This window comes from Semicossyphus pulcher, unplaced genomic scaffold, assembly GCF_022749685.1.
Source record: "Semicossyphus pulcher isolate SPU_LCO1_2020_fin unplaced genomic scaffold, fSemPul1.0.p SCAF_13, whole genome shotgun sequence".
Lineage (NCBI taxonomy): Eukaryota > Metazoa > Chordata > Actinopteri > Labriformes > Labridae > Semicossyphus > Semicossyphus pulcher.
The window spans coordinates 27913438-27932954 of NW_027211637.1; the positions used below are offsets into that span (position 1 = coordinate 27913438).

At 42.5% G+C, this 19517-nt stretch overlaps 1 protein-coding gene across 1 annotated transcript in view; it reads left to right on the top strand.

The window, feature by feature from the left end:
* The window catches only part of LOC138590359 (uncharacterized), a 46475-nt gene that overhangs the window by 21557 nt on the left and 5401 nt on the right, over positions 1-19517 (top strand). The window contains exons 12-16 of the mRNA XM_069660977.1: positions 6458-6610; positions 10334-10463; positions 10580-10612; positions 10984-11081; positions 13929-14012. Coding sequence (XP_069517078.1) covers positions 6458-6610; positions 10334-10463; positions 10580-10612; positions 10984-11081; positions 13929-14012 — 498 coding nt within the window. The remainder of the gene's footprint in view (positions 1-6457; positions 6611-10333; positions 10464-10579; positions 10613-10983; positions 11082-13928; positions 14013-19517) is intronic.

The window sequence follows — 19517 nt, forward strand, 5'->3', positions numbered from 1 at the left end:
AAGTAGAGAAATGAGAGGGAAAGTAATTGCAGTTGAAGAAGAATATTGTGATGAAAAGTAAAAGCACTCTGCCTCTGATACTGCGTCTTATGTTAATAAGTCAGTGTTTCTCTGACGCTCTACGGCGCACAGACTAGCTAATGCTAACGTTAGCTTAGCTTGTTTCGAGGTGCTCAGCTTGTGTTTAGGTTTAGATAATGTTTTTATTTTTTATCCCAAAGAAGGACTAAACATCTGTAACTTTAAACAAAGTTTGTGTAACACATACAGAACAGCAGATAGAGAACTAAACGTTTTAGCTAATATGCACACTTCTATATTTGTTTATAGAAGTCATCTCATCAGCCCCACTTTGAACTCAAAATTTTAAGATGAAACTCCCAAAACTCTCATAGAAATAGATTATGTGGTGATGTGATAATCTCGATCCCAACTCTGCCTTTAATCTTAGATTTCCGACTTTAACCTCAGAGCTGAAATACATTTTTCAAACATGGGCCTAATCCTCATCCGTACGAATCAAGGGTTGAATCAGATGTCAGGCTGTTTTAAAGTCTGTCCCTCTCCTACGAGCTCAAAAAAGGGTAAAACCTCCACTGCACATGATACAACATGAACATGCAAATGTATTCTGTAATGCAAATGCTAATGTTCAGACACATCGAAGGTTTAAGACATAAATGAAAAGAACATCGGGGGACAAAGTTACATTAATACATGAAAGCTTTTCCCCCAGCCGTCGGAGCTTTATGTTTGAAGTGGTGGCTGAACGAGTTTCTATTCTATTTGCTGGATGGTTAAGAGTCTTGAAAACACAGAGGCATGAGAGGCACTTTCAGATACCTCTATTCCATTGACGGAGCAGGAAAGATGGATCTTAATCAAATCAAGTTCCATTTTCCTGTAGGTGGTATAAAAAAGTGTAATCTTGATCAGAAACACGATGAAAACCCACTTTGAGGAGAGCTCAGGAGAAGTTCATGAATTTAACTTCAATCAACAAACTTGTAGACTCTCTTTGAAGACAAACACTTTAAATGAGTCCAGATAAAACTAAACAACATATATACACAATGTTATTATTTTCAGCGTATTTTAACACTCCAACTTCTAAGGCACCCACTTTGATTGTTTTTATCGTTGGCAATGAATATTTCTAGTTTAAATGGCCATAACAGTCATAATAACCTGCACTTGGATACCATGGCAACGCTATTTGTTTTTTATGCTATTGCTAAGCTAAAACCTAGCTTAAGCTTTAGGGCCTGTGTCCACTAACAGTGTTTTTGCGATGACGACGATGACGATCGGTGCGCAAAAAGCTTCCCTCTCATTTAAAACAACTACAAAAAAGAACGCGCTCTGTCTGCAGGTGGATGCTGGGGTCTGAGAAGTTGAACTATTTACAGATCAGAGCGCTGTGAGCACAGCGACAAAAACACAGCTGATGAGGGGGTTTATGCACTGAGGACGCTCAGCTGAATTGGTTTTGTATAGAAAATAGCCGCAAAAAACATCGTAGTGTACAGAAGCCCTTAACGTAATAATCTCAAAGATTTTCATTTAAATAAATGTCTGGTAAGTCACTATCTATCGCCAAATGAGGTAACACAATGGTGATTGAGCCTATGGCCCACTGATGAAAGCCTTTGCATTTGCAGTATTACAGACTGGGTGTCTGTGGCGACTTTAGCTGAATAAATCACAAGCGGCGCCCAGTTAGTGACGCGTTTTCCATCAGCCAGCAGTGGTTGGTCTGCCAGAGAGGGTAGGCGGAGCTAAGCGGCTGCTTTTCAGGTCTCTGCAAGTGTTGCGAGTAAACAGTAATCTACTATGGCTGAACAAACAAAGAAAAGATGGATGACTACAGATACAACTTCAACAAGAAGTGAAAATCCAAAGAAGAAGAAACAAACTCGACGCTCAGATGAAGTAAACAGTCTGAAAAGGAAAGCGACCGTCAGCCAGGAAAATCAATAGTTACAACCGGAGCCAACCGTGGACGTCACACACGCAGCACTGTCTGGATATCTGGGAAGTGTGCTCCTGCAATTACCGTTTATCGCCACAGGTGCCGCCAAAGACAACGAAACTTTTCGAGATTATAACTGTAAGCTAAAACCAAGGAGGAATAATTTTACAGCATGTTTCAGCCAAAACAAATTGTGCTTTCAAAAACATGTTCGTGATATTGCTATTTTGCAAAATTCTGTTCATCTTCTTCTTCTTCCTTTCTTTTCCTATCTTGATTGTTTTGGTCATTTTGAGCCATGTGTGTTTTACAGGTGTCAGAGAAAGTGTTTTTTATTATGCGTTAAATCACATGTTTATAAGTGAATGTTTTCTACAATCATTGGATTTTATTGTAAAAAGAAAATAATAGATCTCACATCTGCAGAATCTGTGGTTGCCAAATTACAGACATTTTCACATTCAGTTGTTGTTGATTATAACCTACCTATCCTTATTTTACAGATGCATCTATTCTTAGATTGTATATAATAAATTGAAATTATTGTATATGCAAAAAATGAATGAAACGTCAGAGTAACCGATAAGGCCATTCTAGTAGAGATAGAATTTGGTTCCTTTAAGTGTTAATCCGTACACTGACAGCCAAATATGTCAGGCTTGTGCAGTGGCAGTATCTTCACATTTCAGGTTCACATTAGTCAGACTAATCGTTAATACTCCTATAGAGGATTTCTGTTTATTGGCATGGGGGACTGCAGGCTGTGAAGATATTGCAGTCAGACAAGAATACCTCCCAGCTCCTCTGTCTTCGCTTTTTTTCCTTGTTTTTATGTGATTCTGTGAAGCTTCTGTTCCTTTCAGCCTCAGTGCCTCGGTCCTAATCTCTTGTCTGCTGACTGTCTGAGAAGGAAGAGAAACAATGGATAAGAATGATGGCCCTGTAATCCATTGACTGTGACAGCAATTTTTCTTTGTCTAAGACACGGAGACAAACATATCGCACGCTGCTAGATGACTCGACAAGAAAGATTAGCAATTTCATTAAGTTTCAATTTGCTCTCTGCTTTTTCTCTCCGATGTTTCTTCTGTGTTCAAACTTAGAGATATTAAAAAAAGGTCATTTTTCGATCAAACTTTGGTATTTGAGTGCAGAGACAAAAAGAGTATGCTGCTTTCTAATCTGCAGTCTGTGTCTCACAGTTTCACAATACAAGGCCCTTAAACGTGGAGAGGTTAGGGTCCTCTCTGTGGCAGGATACTCGAAATCCTTTGATTCTCTGACACGACAGACTTCTTAAAGCCCAAACATTACGGAGGATTTACTCGCCACCTGACAGAGCGGGCTCGAGGAGAGAAAACGGAGAAGTCACCACCTCCGGGATGTTTCTCACCTCCAACGTGCTTGTTGGTGCAAACTTTCACTGCCAGGATGACAGGCTGCACTCTGTGTTTTGGACTCAGCTCCGTCTTTAAACTGTTTGATGTGCTCTGTGTGAAACCATCTCCAAATATAAATAAGAGAGTCAAAGGCTTGGAACCGGAGCCAATGATGCAGAAGACAGAGTGGCATCTCCTGAAGCCGTCATGTACTGAATGGTAAAACCCAAGTGTGGAGCACATTCGGCTGTTTTTTAAATCACAACTTCTTTTTCCAGTTAAAGTCAAAGTGTGCCAGAAGATCGAGCATCTGCAGCCTTTGTAGGGTGACATGTTTTCAGAGTGAAGCAGAAAATGTGTTCAAAATATAGTCATGCATCCAAGCAGTTTGTGAAATAAGAGATTATGATCTACAGATTCCTTTTTCTTGTGTCACCCTGCATGGTGACGGTGATGGTGTACAAAGAGCGTGCCTGGCGAAGCATACTGCAAAATTAATTTTAAAAGCTCCTCCATACTACAGACTATCGCTGAACGCAGTGTATTTAGTATGTAGTATATAGTATATAGTGCAGCATTTTGAACACACCCTCTGTCTTTATGGCTCTGGATACTTTGCTTTGGGGAGTAGGCGGGGCCGCCCCTCCGCTGCTCGTCCGCTGTCCTCACCTGCTTTCAAACACGTTAATAATATCCAACTTTTCGTGGATAATACAACTCAACAGGTTATTTTGCTGCCTACAGCTGCAGACTTTGTGACTCTCTGTCTATACGGCCCTGGATACTTTGTTCGGGTAGTAGGCGTGGCTCCTCGTCCGCTGTCCTCGCTTACATCCGCAGCGCGCACCTGCTTTCAAACACGTTGTCATCGGCCTCATGAGGACAGTCCTTGTCCCTGATGTGGTCAGCCACATACTAGGTTTTGACCTGGTCTTGTTTTAGCTTGTTTTATGCCTTTATTAGAGAGGGAGGACAGTGGATAGTGTTGGAAACAGGGGAAGAGAGAGTGGGGATGACGCGGCAAAAAGTCCGAAGGTGGGAGTCGCATTGAGGACTGTAGCCTCTATAGCCTCTATATGGGACGCACGATTTAACCGCTGAGCTAAACCGTTCCGACTTAACTTCCTGTTTATTGTTTCTTTGAAATACTGTACTTTAACCGAGACCTTTGCTCAGCCTCCAAGGTTCAGGAGAACTAAAACATTGACAATGACTTTTGGTTTCACACGGGACTCAGCTGTCCTCTGAGCTGTGGATCATCAAGCCATGACTATTTCACAATCATCCATGAGACGGGGTTGAGTTCTAAGGGATTGTTATATCGAACCCTTAAGACTTATTGGATCACTCAACAGTGGGGGTGGTTGCAAATACACAGTTTGAAAGCACTTAAGATAAAGCATAAAACTCATCTTTGAGTTGTGTCGAAGTTTATTGAAGTTTCAGTAACGGGTTTATTGTTGCTCTCTGCACCAACTGCAAAGCACCAGTGTGCCGTTTCTGCCCTCCAGCCTTGAGGGAAGCGGCGATGAACAGAATGTAAAGTGCATTGTCGGAAGTATTTTCAACCTGTGTATTTTAATCAAGAAAATAAATAGAGATGAAGACCTACTGTTTACCACCTTCAATAAAGAGCAGTGATAAGCTGCGTCCTTGAACTTCTTTATGAAACCCGTCTGGAACTGTCTGCCATGCGGAGGATAGACGGTCCTGAATGGGGTTGTTGGGTCAGATTTGAGAACCAGGGAGAAATTAATAAATTACAACACAACTGTTCTCTGTCAGAAAAAGAAACTAAGCCTCTGTTAACTGAAAATTCACCTAACTTCTCCTAAGATATTCCTGCAGAGACCAAAGCTATGAGCCACGAGCTACCGGTCAAGTTGTCCTCTATCTTGGAACCAATTGGCTATCGTCAGACGACTCTTTACCCTCTATTTGGGCCAAGACTTCCCCTTGCATTCACAGTTTTATTTTTAGTCTGATTGCCAATTTTTTTTGGGGGGCTTTTTGCCTTTAATTGATAGGGCAGCTGAAGATAGACAGGAAACGTTGGGAGGAGAGAGTGGGGGGCAACATGCACCAAATGATCGGCAGACCGGGAGTCGAACCTGCGACCAGCGCGATGAGGACTGTAGCCTCTGTACATGGGACGCCTGCTCTACCAACTGAGCCAAACCAGCGCCTCCTGATTGCCAACTTAAGAAGCGAGAATGGAGTTGAAGTTGAGAAATTACATCTGCAACCAGAGTGTAAGCTACTCTCATGCGCAGATATCTGCAAAATTGCCATGCAGTTGCCAATAGCCATGGTTTACGGGATAGTTTTTCGTCCAATGCATACTGCCTCTTATGAGCTCCACACAGACTACATGCAACCAAAGCCCGCTCAAAAGTGATGGATCAGTTAGACTACAAACTCACACTACTAAACCTTTTTCCTTTACTTGGATTATGTTGGATTCTAACTACAGTAGTTCACTGTGATGATACAGCTGGTCCAATGCAAAGCCAGTTGATAAAATGTAGCTGGATTTCTACTTTGTCTTCTCTGTAATTGAAGCCGTCCCACTGGCAGCGTTTACGAAGCTCTACTTTAAGCAGAAGCATATGGTGGGGGTGGTGTTGCTTTCTGGCACTGACCTTGTTTTGGAAAACCAAACCCAAGGACGACTCTGTTATCCTGTAACACACCATTGGCAAACCTAAAATCTTTCATTTCTTTTCAGCTTTTCAGTCTGATTTCTATCCATATTCAGCAGGATCTTCCCGGGTTATATAGAAAATGTGCAATATTCTAGGGGGGATATCTGTACTTGACACAATTGCATACCAAATAATAATCTCGCCTAACAACCAGGCCCCCGATTCTGCATTTTTTAGGTCAAATGAGGTGTTGTGCGATGGCTCTTTATCTTTATAATGTAAAATACTAAAGCCTTGAGTTATTTTTGTCTCTGCTTCATCAGCACGCAGAGCTCCAAAACAAGCTTTATCCCACTTAAATTTCACAGTTGTTGTGTGGAGGAAATGAATGCGAGAGCTCGCATGCGGTTGGATTACAGAACAAAATGACTTTGCTCTGTGCCCCTGTGTTTGTCTTGCAGCTGATTAACCAGAAGATCAGAATGTGCACGCAGCTGAACAACTGCAGGTCATTTGTTTCCGTGCTGGAGTACCTCCTCGCCATTGGCAATTACCTCAACGAGAACGCCAGGAAGGAAAAGGCCAAGGGATTCCGCCTCTCCTCCTTAACGAAAGTACGACTCCGCCGCTCCTTCCTGACCTTTGATTGAGTTGCAGCACTAGGCTAATAAGACTACTCATTGATATACACAGCAGGGCTTCTCTACATCCTCTTTCAACTTCCTCTCATGTGTTTCCTGCTGCGGATGCTCAGATTCACTCAGGACTTGCTCCTGATAGATGTTTGATTAGTTACTACCTGGCTTTACAAAATGTGGCTCCTGGTTTCTGAATCTCTTAGAAGTTAACCATCATTAACTGCAGTCTGTCAGTTTGTCTTTTCATTAAAATGTTTGAGCCCCTTTCTGGTTTACTTAAAAGAACAATTTGACCTTTTAGGAAATAGGTTAGTTTGCTTTCTTGCCAAGAGTTAGAGGAGAAGATTGACACCTCACTCATACCTGTTTCGCACCTATTGCAACTGGAGTAAGGATGGGGTTAGCTTAGCTTAGCATTAGGCTTGGAAACAGCGGGGTGCAGCCTGCCTGGCTCTGTCCAATAGCAACACAACAATTTCTATGTAATCTATGGTGTAAAAAAGGAGGACTACTTCTTGGCCTGGAGCAGTGACTTCTTGAAGTCTCTGGTGGTTTTCATTATAGAAGTTTGGCTCAGTTTACACCCAAGATCTCCACCATTCCTGTGTTTTAGAGCTCACAAAACAGAGATTGTAAGACACAATCCTGACCCTGTTTGAGTATGAAACACACATACTAATACTACCACATTCCCATGGTAGTATCGTAAGTTAGTATGGACGGAGAGTAGTTAAAATGCTAAGGTAAAGGTCATGACAAAAGTTAAGGAAGTCACTGCGACTGGACAAGAGGTAATCCAGAACATAAACCTCCATAACAGCGTATTTAGAAACCTCTTACAAACAAGACAGAAAAGGCCTGTTGGTGGATTTTGTGCATCGCCAGGCGAGCTTGTCCCTCCAGTGTTTGCCGGCTGTAGTTTAATGTTTACAGCTTGGCTATAAATGGTCTCAACCTATTTTAATCTTACTGTTGGCAAGAAAACAAGTAATGGAATTTCCCAAAAAGCCAAACTAATCCTTTAAAGTTCAGGTGTTGTTAGATGTATCGAGAGTATTTTCTGCCTTCCTCTTTGTGTGCAAGTCTCTCTGCTGGGAAGGTTTCAGGGGCACTGCTCCTGGCACAGAAGTAAAAACGTCCTCTGCTCCTTTTAATGAAGCCGAGCCCTCGTGTTCCCTCTGAGGGGTTCCCAGGTCTAATTGAGAATAGTAAACTGTTGCTGCTTGAGACAGACTCTCGGCAAATGAATAGCCGACCACCTCCAAGAAAAACATTCAAGGTTATGTCAGAATTTAAGTCTTGTTTTTTTCTTGTTGCATCAATACCCTATGCATGTAGTCCCCAGAAGCAGGCCGGGGTCTTAAATTGGTGAACGACATACCCCAGTGCCTATGAGTGCCAATCACAGGATCAGAGAGGTTGCATTTCAAGCATGTGGCACAAACAAGAGCAGCTTTGCTTGAATTGCAGAGCCCTGTGCTGTCGTAACAAACTGTCATGACCGTGTGTTGAGTGTTGAGCCGAACACACATTGGGATCTTACCACTGACATGCTCCTGAACCAACAACCCACATTTTTCATCCTGGACCAACATCATCATCACTGTGTTGTAACTGCACCTCTTTCAGTATTCTGTCGCGTAGGCCAAGTGTTCCAACCTGAAGTTCAAGTCAAGAAAGTCCTCAGAAACGCTGAACAAACTCTGCATGTTTTTGAGTTATATTTAGTTAACCTTTATTGTCTATCACTTACCTGGAGCTGTAGTTACAGCAGTGTTATGAGTTAGCTTGCTATCTAACAAGGCTATGCAAACAATTAACTGTGCAAATAAGATCAAAGGTTAAAAATGATTAATTTATAAAACAGAGCTATTGTAGTTTTACTTTTGTATTGCATTTTTATTAATTGTATTTTTAAGGCAAGACTGCTGTGTTGAACCTTGAACCAAGTAATTGAATTTCAATAATTGACGTATTTGAAGGCCGATTGCGTCACAGCGGCGCATCGAAGGATGTCCCATTTCAAAGGCTCCTACAGATGCGGCCGACAAATGCGTCCTCCTTTTCCCCGGGCCATGAAGGATCCATCGGGGGCATCCTTCAGGGCCCAACCTATCCAAAGATTAGTTGAATGCCAGTTCAAACAAGATGGCGGACTCTTAAGCGGCCAGGGAATACACTTTTAAATGTAAACGTTTTTGGTTTAAACTCAATCAAATAGCTGCGATACAAATGTAAAAAAAAAACAAAGGAACCTTGAAACAAATTATCTTAAAATAATTGGTTAAGTTACGTGACATTAGTTAAGATAGCTAGTTAACAAGCTAGCTACCTGTTGCTAGGCGACAGGAGCTGTGTTTGGCGTCGCAAGGGTGAGGGCGGGAAACAGCTGGTGACGCAAACAGGAAATCCTCCGTTAACCAGAACGTCTCGTTTGAGTTTGGCTTTAGCGTCTACACAGGCTACGAATGACTCATTCTTTGTAGACCGCATCCTTCGAAGGATGCAGCCCCTGAATTGAGACACATTGTTTTGAATGGGCTTTACAGGTGCAAACTACAATGGATCTGTTAATCACTTAATAACATCATAGGGCTGTTACAGATATACATGTAACAGCCCTTTAATGTTAGTGAACAATATTGGATTGGATTGGAAAATCTTAACCGTCCCCAATACACACCATAAAAGACTTAAATACAAGGACAGCATAAATACATATGGTGAGGGTCTTCCAGGATGGCCTTTGCCTTCTGAGTGGCTCGCACTTCATAAACGAGGACCAAGATCATTAAAGTTAAAGCCGACAATCTTTTGGCAAAGTTTAACAATATGTCCCAGCCTGTTTTTGTTAATGATGCTGAGGTTGCCAAACCAGCAGATCATCGCAAAAGCTAAGATGGATCTGTCGACATTAACCCCTCAACTCTCTCAAGAAGAACAGCCTCTGATTGGCCTTTTTGCAGATGGCATCAGTGTTAGCATCAAAAGTCAGCTTGTCATCAAGGATGGTGCCAAAGTATCGACACTGACTCAATATTCCAAATTATTGGCACACTTGCTTGTTAGCATAGCCTACCTAGCTGGCCTACCTAGCTGGCAAGCTAACTCACTAACCCTAGCTCGTGTAGCTACAGCTCTATTTAGGGAAAAGTAGTTCAGAAGTTTGTTCAGCCTTATTGAGGATGTTTTGTTAAATTGAGAAACTTAGCAAAGCAGTAGAAATGTAGAAAGAAGGAGCAGCACAGCAAATACTCAAGGATCGAAATGTGGGATGTTGATCCAGGAGCATGCCCTGCTCGGCAAAATCACATTGGACTTCTGCCAATGACTATAAGGGAAAAGGTAGGAATTGCTATACAAACACTGAATTTACAAACCACTTTACTCTGGCATTAGCACTCTCCGCACGTCACTTGAATAGAAATACCAAGGTTAACTTTTATTGACGATATACACAACCTGAATGAATGTGCAGCACAGAAAAACACCTTCCTATATATGTGTAACAGAATCTATGTTTACCATCCTATTCTCTCCCTGGCCTTGAGTAAGGAAGCTGCAGCTACACACAGAGGAGTAGATATCACAGCACACATCTGTCTCGTTCAAGTCCTCTTGCTGTGCGGCGGGGGACCACAGCTTTGTTCGGGCCGTGCCCTTTTTTTTTATTCCTCTCTGTGTTTTCTCCATCCGCAGCTCTCGCAGCTCCGTGGGAGAGACAAGGCGTTCACCTTGCTCCATGCCCTTGTGGAGCAGATTATGTTGCATGAACCGTGCTTGGCCACTTTTACCCAGGAGTTGGCAGAATTTGAAACTGTCCCGGGAGGTATTCGCCACTCAAGATTTGATCAAAGGCTGAAAGAAAGCTGTGTTGTACTTTTCAATTGAGGTCTGTTAAGTGAAATGTGTACTTTCTGTGTGTGTGTTGCTCTTTTTGGATAGCTTCCATCAAAGGCCTGACCGCAGAAGTAGATGGTGAGTAGATCAGATTTTACTACTGCGCCCAAAGTCTGCTCTCAAATTTGCTGAGATCACTGTAAAACTGACCCGACTGTTAGTGCCGAGGCAGGCTCTTTGTGCGGATGTGTGATAGTAACATTTACTAGCTCTTTCTGTAATTGAAGTTTCTCTATACTCTGTAGAAACAGCTCTGTCTTTGGAATATATGGGCTCAGTCCAATATATTGTCTGTATGACGACTCGCAAACAGTTCCCACAAGCACAAATACAGCACTCCACAGGAGGCAGCATCTGATTTAAAGCAGCTATTTGCTTCAGTGGTCAGATATGACGGATCATAACACAGGTGCGTGTGTGTGTCTATATGTGTGTGTGTGTTGTTTCAGTCCTAAAGAATGAACTGCAGAAAGTCATCCAGTACAAAAAGACTGCCAGGAAGAGAAACGTTGGAGTTCATCACCCCAGCTTCTCTACAGACCTGAAGGTGGAGTAGTAAATCTTGTGTTGATTATTTATTTACGCATCCATTTAAAGGTACGATGTTTCTCCTTGTAAACAAACACTGAATCGATTGAGCTCATTGTTCCACACACTAATGAACTGTTTACTATCTGCTTCCTCAGCTTGTGGTCTTCTTCTTCTCTGCTTTTATTGGCACATTGCTGCCTTTTCACAGAGCTTAATAGCCACTTGGGATGTAATCAAACACAGATAGGTTATTCTAATATGCCCCGATAAAGTCCTCAAGCAGCATCCACATTAATTAAAGCATCAAAACAGACATCATTCAGACTCTTAACAGTGTTGACAGCTTCTCTAATGTCCCTTCAAGATAAAAGTCCATAAATCTGTCATCTTGTTTTGGCTCATATTTCTTTGTTTGGTTTTGAAAATCTTATTCAAACACTTCATCAGTTTGCTGGAGATCTGTTGGGTGTAGGCAGGATAACGCCTGACATGACGCTGCTATTTTTACCTCACGATGTCGTCCTGAAGTCTGGCACAAGGATACATACAGACCACACGAATGTAGCTACATAAATCATACTTAAAGCTCCTGTGAGGAACGTTCGAATTTGTCGCCCCCTGTGGACAAAGCCGTACCTCTCATCTCTTTGCTGATTTTGTCCTGTACACGCTGAAGTGTCGATTTTTAACAACAAATCTCATCCTGCTTTCTTTAACAGTCGCATGTTTCGCTCACTTTAAGTGTTTGACCTTGAAACAAAGTGTGCAGATAATCGCTTCGTCTGACACCTACCCCCCCCCGCCAGCTGTTTCAGGCATTAAAAATAACTAGATAGAAATAATCAGTCTCGTCGCTGATGGTCTGGTTTGCTTCCGTAGCTCATAAAGAGGCATCAGAATTAATTTCAGTCTGTTTCATAACCATTGAAAAACTCCACACAGGGGCTTTAATCAAATTGGATTGCAGATGGCCCAAACATGGTAATTGCCCAGCATTTAAAAATCTACAACTCTGATCAATCAATCAATCAATGTTATTTATATAGCGCTGAATAATAACAAAGTACGCTTTCCAAATAGAGCAGGTCTAGATCGTCTTCTTCTTAATATTATGTATAGAGACCCAACATTAATTCACCGTGAGCAAGTATTTGGCAACAGTGGAAAAGAGAAACTTCCTTTAAAGAGGCAGAAACCTTGAGAATCGGTGTTTATTGCCAAGTAGGTTTACACATACAAGGAATTTGTTTTGGTGATTTTGGTGCAGAACAATTAACACAGAACTAGAATAAAATTAAGTAAAAGACTTAAATAGAATAAGATAAAAAATAGGAATAAGAATAAAAATACGTATAATACAAATAGTACAAAAGAGGAGAACCAGACTCGTTGGAGAACAGCCATCTGCGACGGGATGGGCTGAGAAAGTGGGATCCAAAACCAACACGTCCTGATACTAAACAGGACAGCTTTGTTGCCAGTGACTACCAAAGTAATAGATTTTCCAAAGCAACATGGTAATACCAACATAAAGTGTCTTATTGAGCTTTTCCTTGGTATTAAATTTACACTCTTCTACTTAAAAATGTTGGATCTGTTCGAGATAAAAATGTAGAATCTGTAGGCGCGGGAGTCCAAACAGTATTGACCAATCAGCAGCTTTGGTTGCATGCAAGACAAGCAGTCCGTGTGAAGAGCAAAAGAGGTTGATCACAACCTGCCGTTATGCTGCCCTGCCTCCCATCGACAGTCATTCATGCTTCTCTCTGTATCAGAGCAGCTGTAACGCACGGATACATTTCTGATTCTGATTCATCTGACGACAATTTATCTTTTTATTCATCTTTAAAAACAGACATCTGCAACTAAGCGCAGCTAACAATCAGTTCTTAGATGTCGTCTCTGAACTCCATTCTCACTTCTCAAGTTGCCAGTCGGACCGTAAACAACGCAGCGCACGGAAAAGGAAGTCTTGGCCGAAATCCTTTATCGCTAACCAATGGTTGCTCATTAAGCCCCAAGAGTTGCCCGTGGCAACCAGAGGCTATATCATCGTCAGACGATATGTGGTGGGTTCCGAGATTGGTACCGATTAAACCATTCAGTGATCCTGCCTGAAGGAAGGAGACCTCATCATCGTGGAGAGACGACTACCTTCAGGAGAGACTTTTTTAATCATTAAATGTGGCCCGAAACCACGTCAGCTAAATGCCCCCCGCTGCATAACAGAGCCACAAGATCCCCAGACTGTAGGGGTTAAGCAGTCAGGTTTTCTGGAACAATTGGTGAACTTGGTTAAACGATCGCAGTTTTTAGGCACAAAAACATTTGGTTAGTTTAAGACAAGATCTTGTTTTCAGCTTGAAATCGAACATTTGGTACAAAAGTAAACATTTGAAACTTAAAGCGGCCTTCCGTACACCCCGACGTCCTCCCGAAGCCGACGTTCTTGCTCTTAATAATGAATCCCCGGACTTCCTCCTTTGCTTTTGTCAAAATAACTGCTGCTTCTAAAAGGTCACCACCGAGCAATAACCACAAATATAGGAGGCACATAATAAGCTTCTTTCACAGGCGACCCATGGACACAACATGTCCAAGATGTTTTCCAGAAAACAGAAATTAAGTTGGTCTATTTTTCCCGCAAACATCACTTTCTATGCATTCGTTGTAAATAAAAAAGAAAAACAGTATTTACTGGCCCCCAACAAGGTCACAAATACAAATGAAAGGTCACTTGTATTCTTCTGGACATATGTGGGTTTATCTCTCCAAATGTATACATTATTTGTTTGAGAAATGATTGACTGAAGGAAGAAAAGAAACTCACCCAGAGTTCCTTGTGCTTTTCTCTATACCCCAGATGGTGATTGAGAAATACAACACGGATCTCTCTGCGCTTACAAAGACGTGTGAGGAGATGAAGAAACTCTACTCTGTCATACTGGTAATCCTTGAGTTATTATTCCAATATCTCTTTTGTACAGCCTGAGAGATGGATTGCCCTCCGTCCCGGTAGTGTCTAGAAGGCCCTCTTCAATTATTTGTCATGTTATCTCCCCTCTCTACACCGGGAGAGTACATATATTTCAGAGTAAGAAGTCCCCAAGGTTACTCCTCTTTCACTATAGGTGTCCTTCAGGGCGTACACAAGGACATAATACATCTGGTACACAGAGCTGCAGCCTCGACATTTTTTAACAGCAAAACACGACTGATTTGCAGCTCTGAAAAGTGCAACACTTTCTCATTGGATTAATTCTCGAGGAGCTAATGAAGAATTTGCAGTCTCTCACGCATTCAGAAAGTGTGACAGACAAGTTCGTCCTGACCCTAAATGTGTGACATCAATGAATGGTCGACAAAACTCTGAGAATGAGGAGCTGTGAGAGCTCCCCTGGTGGGTGTCTGATGTGTTTTTAAAAATGCAACACATACCGCAAAGTTCTGTGGTTGAATCGTCCCGCAGAAAGATAATATGTTGTAGTTGGAGCAACTTTCAGTGACCTTTGATTTAAAAATGATAGTAATATGTTTCAATGCATTTATTCACTTCCATTCACAGATTTTCATTTAAAGAAATGTCTGTTAAGTCACTGTCTATGAATGAGGTAACACAATTGCATTTGCAGTATTACAGACTGGGTGAAAAAATCCCAAGCGGCGCCCAGTTAGTGACGCGTTTTCCATCAGCCAGCAGTGGTTGGTCTGCCAGAGAGGGTAGGCGGGGCTAAGCGGCTGCTTTTCCGCTCTCTGCAAGTGTTGCGAGTAAACAGTAATCTACTATGGCTGAACAAATAAAGAAAAGATGGATGACTACAGATACAACTTCAACAAGAAGTGAAAATCCAAAGAAAAAGAAACAAACTCGACGCTCAGATGAAGCAAACAGTCTGAAAAGGAAAGCGACCGGCGTTGAGTCATCTGATTCAGAATCAGTCATTTAATCAGTCACTGAATGGTGACTTCCAACATGCTTTGCTTTCCATATCATACCTTTCTCACATTAATTAGCACATTGACGCAGGTTTCTGACGCAGGAAGACCCACTTAAAATGCCAATTGTCTCTGTTCCCATTGCCAGTGAAGTATCCTTCTGTCGGTCTCTTTTCTGCTGTGTCACAAACGCTCCCGAAACAGGGTTAGTAAACAGTGAAGATGTTACGGTGGTTAGGTCTTTATTGTATCTATTACTCATTCAGTCTGTTTATCAAACTCGGCGCCGACAAATTTGAAACAATGTTCGAGCTCTGCTCGGATGGAGACGGGCAGAATTTGTAGCTGAGATGACGAGGAGTCGCTCGCAGAAGTTAAAGACGGAGCATAGCATCGCTCCGGAAAGGGGGCTGAGATTAACGTGTCGACACGGGTTTTGTGTTCCCATCAATACCGATCAGAGCCGAGGCGATAATTACCCAGGTCTACTGCAGAGTCATTTGACCCGGGTCTGAATGCCAACTGTAACCATTAAGCAAAAAAGCCGGGTGTTAGTGAGTTTTTTGACCAGTGGGAAAGCGGCTGCAGTTAGCAGTTAGCATACACATGCAATGTTAGCTAAGATGCTACTATTTGTTATCAAAACTATTAATCCAATGCTAAACAAGCTCTGTAGGTGACTAGTGCATTATTTTTAAATAGACAACTCCCTTCAGGGCTGCAGGGTGGTGCAGTGGTTAGCGCTGTCGCCTCACAGCAAGAAGGTTCCTAGTGCGAATCCTGGTCAGGATGTAGGGGGCCTTCCTCCCACAGTCCAAAGGTTCGTTGGTGCATCTAAATTGTCCATAGGTGTGAACGGGAGTGTCAGAGGTTGTCTGTGTGTGTCAGCCGTGTGATTGTCTGGTGATCAGTCCAGGTGTAACCCCGCCTCTCGCACAATGACAGCTGGAATAGGCTCCAGCCCCCCCACAACCATGAACAGGATAAGCGGTTTAGGATGGATGGATGGATAAACGGGAACTTTCTCGTTGGTGTGATTGCCGTGTGGTACGGCTGGCTGTAAAACAAATTGCCCCTCAGGGATAATAAAGACGTCCTTGATCCTTGATAAACTACCCCTCCAGCAACACTCAGCATCCCGACCCAAAATTAGATCAGTAGCCCGAATTAAACTCCCACAGTTAAAAATAAACAACTGCTGTCGACACTCAACAGTCTCTGCTGTCAATAATTAGTCAGCGTTTGCTCTGTGTGACAGCAGAGTAGAGGCCGTGTGACTGGTCCTGATATTAATATTCATTACGTTCAATCAGCGCAAAAAGGCCCAATTCAAACCCAATATCAGGGAACTTTACAGACACTTTCTTTTAGATGCCGAGCATTATGCACATTAGACCCAAGGTTTTATAGTTCAGAGACTATTGTAGTATCTTAAAGTACTCTCTGATATTCACTGTACTCTATTCTATTTTAATGCGTTTGTCTGAGAACTACAGTTTCCTTTAACATCTCATAAAGAAGATCCCTCTGTCACACAGACCATCAGAGTTTTCTTTATCCCGTTGTCTATAAAGGACGACATTTCCTTTCTCCACTAACCTGCTTAGATTAAGTTTATAGAGCTCAAGCCTACTTTTGACACCTTAGCAGGTGCTTTGTCTTTTTTTTATAGAGTCCCCACCAAAAACAATCAATACAAAAAGTAGAGCCTATTTTCTCACCTTTCCCACATCTCCATGAACGATCCATCATCATAGAGAGTCCACTTACCCTTCCTGCTGTGTTCGAGCTCTGAGATATTACAGCTTCAGCTGTGAGCTTTGGGCCTGTCGGGGAATTGTGTTATATTAGAGCCACAATTAGATTCCTGAGCACTGCAAACTTTTTACACACATCGCACACAAGAGAGCGAGGAGGAGGGAAGTGAATGCAGGTGAAAGTGAGTGTACAGAAAAAGAGGAAATCCCCGACATTGTTCAAAACCTTCACCAACTCTCCGTCTTTGAGGCTGGAGCAGATTCAATGAGATACATCTGCGAGGGGTGATGTCATCGCTTTTACAGGTAATGCTTTCACAACCTCAAGGAGCAGTTTGCTTTCTTACAGAGAGAAAGATTCACATGCCTGTGTGTATGATAAATATGAAGCTACAGCCAGGAGGTTGTAGCCTAGCTTGGCATAAAGATGGAAACATGAGGAGATATGTTACACCGCTTATCCTGTTCAGGGTCACAGGATTCTGGAGCCAATCGCAGCTGTCATTAGGCGAGAGGCGGGGTTACACCCTGGACTGATCGCCAGTCAATCACTGGGCTGACACATAGACAAACTTTCACGCTCACACCTACGGGCAACTTAGAGTCACGAATGAAGAGCATGTCTTTGGACTGGGGGAGGAAGCCGGAGTACTCACGCATGCACGGGGAGAACATGCAAACTCCACGTCTGAGCCAGGACAGCGCCAACATAGATATGTTACACTGAAGCTTAATTTTTAGTACAAAAACTACAATAGACACACATTAACTTACTTTATCGAACATCGTGAAACCAGCTTTAAAACACCTTTTAAACAGACAGACTTTCTGTGGCATCAAATCTAAGCGTGCGTCGTAAAAGAGTCAAACTGTTCCTTTCAAGTGAAATGTTACATAATAAATCTTAAGATTTAAGTTTTATTCCTTACGCGTACAATAAATCACTCCAAGTATTATTGAAAACAGTCTGCTGGAGTGTGACTGTGGCCTTTAAAAGTTTAACAATTTGACCTTTAGCTGCAGTGTCCCCCTCAGGCCAGGAGTTGTTTTTAATCAGCGGGGAGCGGAGACAAAATGCACCATCATCCCCGCATGTTTAAATCAAAGCTGCACCGGTGGGCTCTCCAGTTTCTTACCTTCAATAATGCAGTGTTACTTTTTTAACTGTCCCATCAGTCCAAGTCTGCGTCGTCTTTAAATATTGCGCAGCTTTCGTCTCGGATCACGGCATCTGAAGATCGACACAGCCTAACCCCGAGTCCCCGGCACCACCTGTGCACCCTTCTGCCGCCGCAATTTCGCCGTGTGTGGAGGCCGCCGTTCTAATATTGTGTCTGTGAAAGCTCCTGAATATACAATCAAACCCCTCCAGGAGCTTTGGAGAAAATGATTGAGACTGACTCGGCGCTGGTGTTGTGTAAGGGAGCAGCAGGTTCGGGAAAAGGCTTCATATTTAGCCACAGCTTCTCTTGGGGGAGGAGAATTCATAACGATGCCCCTGAAAAGCCAACATGCAAATTTATTAATCATAGAATAAGCTCATAAAATTTTTGGGGGGTCTGATTTTGGAGATGTTTTTTTTCATAGATGTTATTCAGGAGGCGTGAGTTATAACAGAACTGAACAGAAGCAGCAGTTTTATGTAGCGTGCTAGATTCTTGCATGTCTCATCATGTAAGCTGCAATATAAGCAGCACCTCTTCTGTATCATATGCGGTCATACGTACATAACTGTTAATCACCATGTCAGTATGGGATAAAACAGATTCCACCTCAGCGACGGCAGATAGGGAGATTTTAATCCTGCTTCTTCAAGCATAAAACTTCCAGCTCCTGCTGGGTGTGATGACAAGTTCACTATTATACAACCGTTAGTTCCCAGCAAGCAGTCTGATTGGATAAGAGGCACTGCATGAGTGCTGATACTGGGATTTTTCACTCTGTGTATCACTCCGCCTCAGCCTCGTGTTTACAGCAGGCCGCAGAAAAGCAAAAACAAAACACACAAAAGAGCTCGTTGAGAAAATGTTAACTTTAATTTTGCAACACATTTATCAAACAATTTATTTAACAATTGCAAAAGTCAAGGTGCACAGATTCGTCACTTTGTGATGCCCGAGAGCACGTTTGTGAAGTTGCAGCGACCGATGGACCCTTCACTAAGCCCCGCCCTTGAACGGCCACTGTCCGATCCTACGTTAGCAATCGTAACTAGGTGTGGGAGGCCTGTCAAGTTTTCAGAACAAGGAGAAATGCTGAAACGGTGTTCATATGGAATCTGCAAGTCCCACAGCAGATGTCCTCAAAGTTTAGAGGAGGGTGTCATATTATTGGCTTTTACGAAGCCAAAAGCTCGAGAGGAGAGATGTCGGACATGGATTAAAAATCTGTCTGACCTTCGCTACCACCACCGATGATATCGGCACAGCCTTTATTTTACCAGCCCTTGATTTGTGCCATTGTTGTGGGGCACTTGTACAGGATTTTGTTGGGCTTTCCTGTTGTGCCTTCAGGAGATCCAGTGTGTGGATCAAGCCCACGATATATCCTGACGTGCTTTAAACAAAAAGAAAAAGTGGGATAATTTAGTTTGCTAGCATCAAGCTAAAACATATTAGATAATGAAAGTTAAAGGGAGTCATAAACATTAGCCTAAAATAAAACAATATATTGACTTACCCTGCTGTGCAAGAACATTGTTGTTCCTGTATATGATCATCCTTAACATGAATTGTCAGGTCGTGGTGTGTCTGACGCTC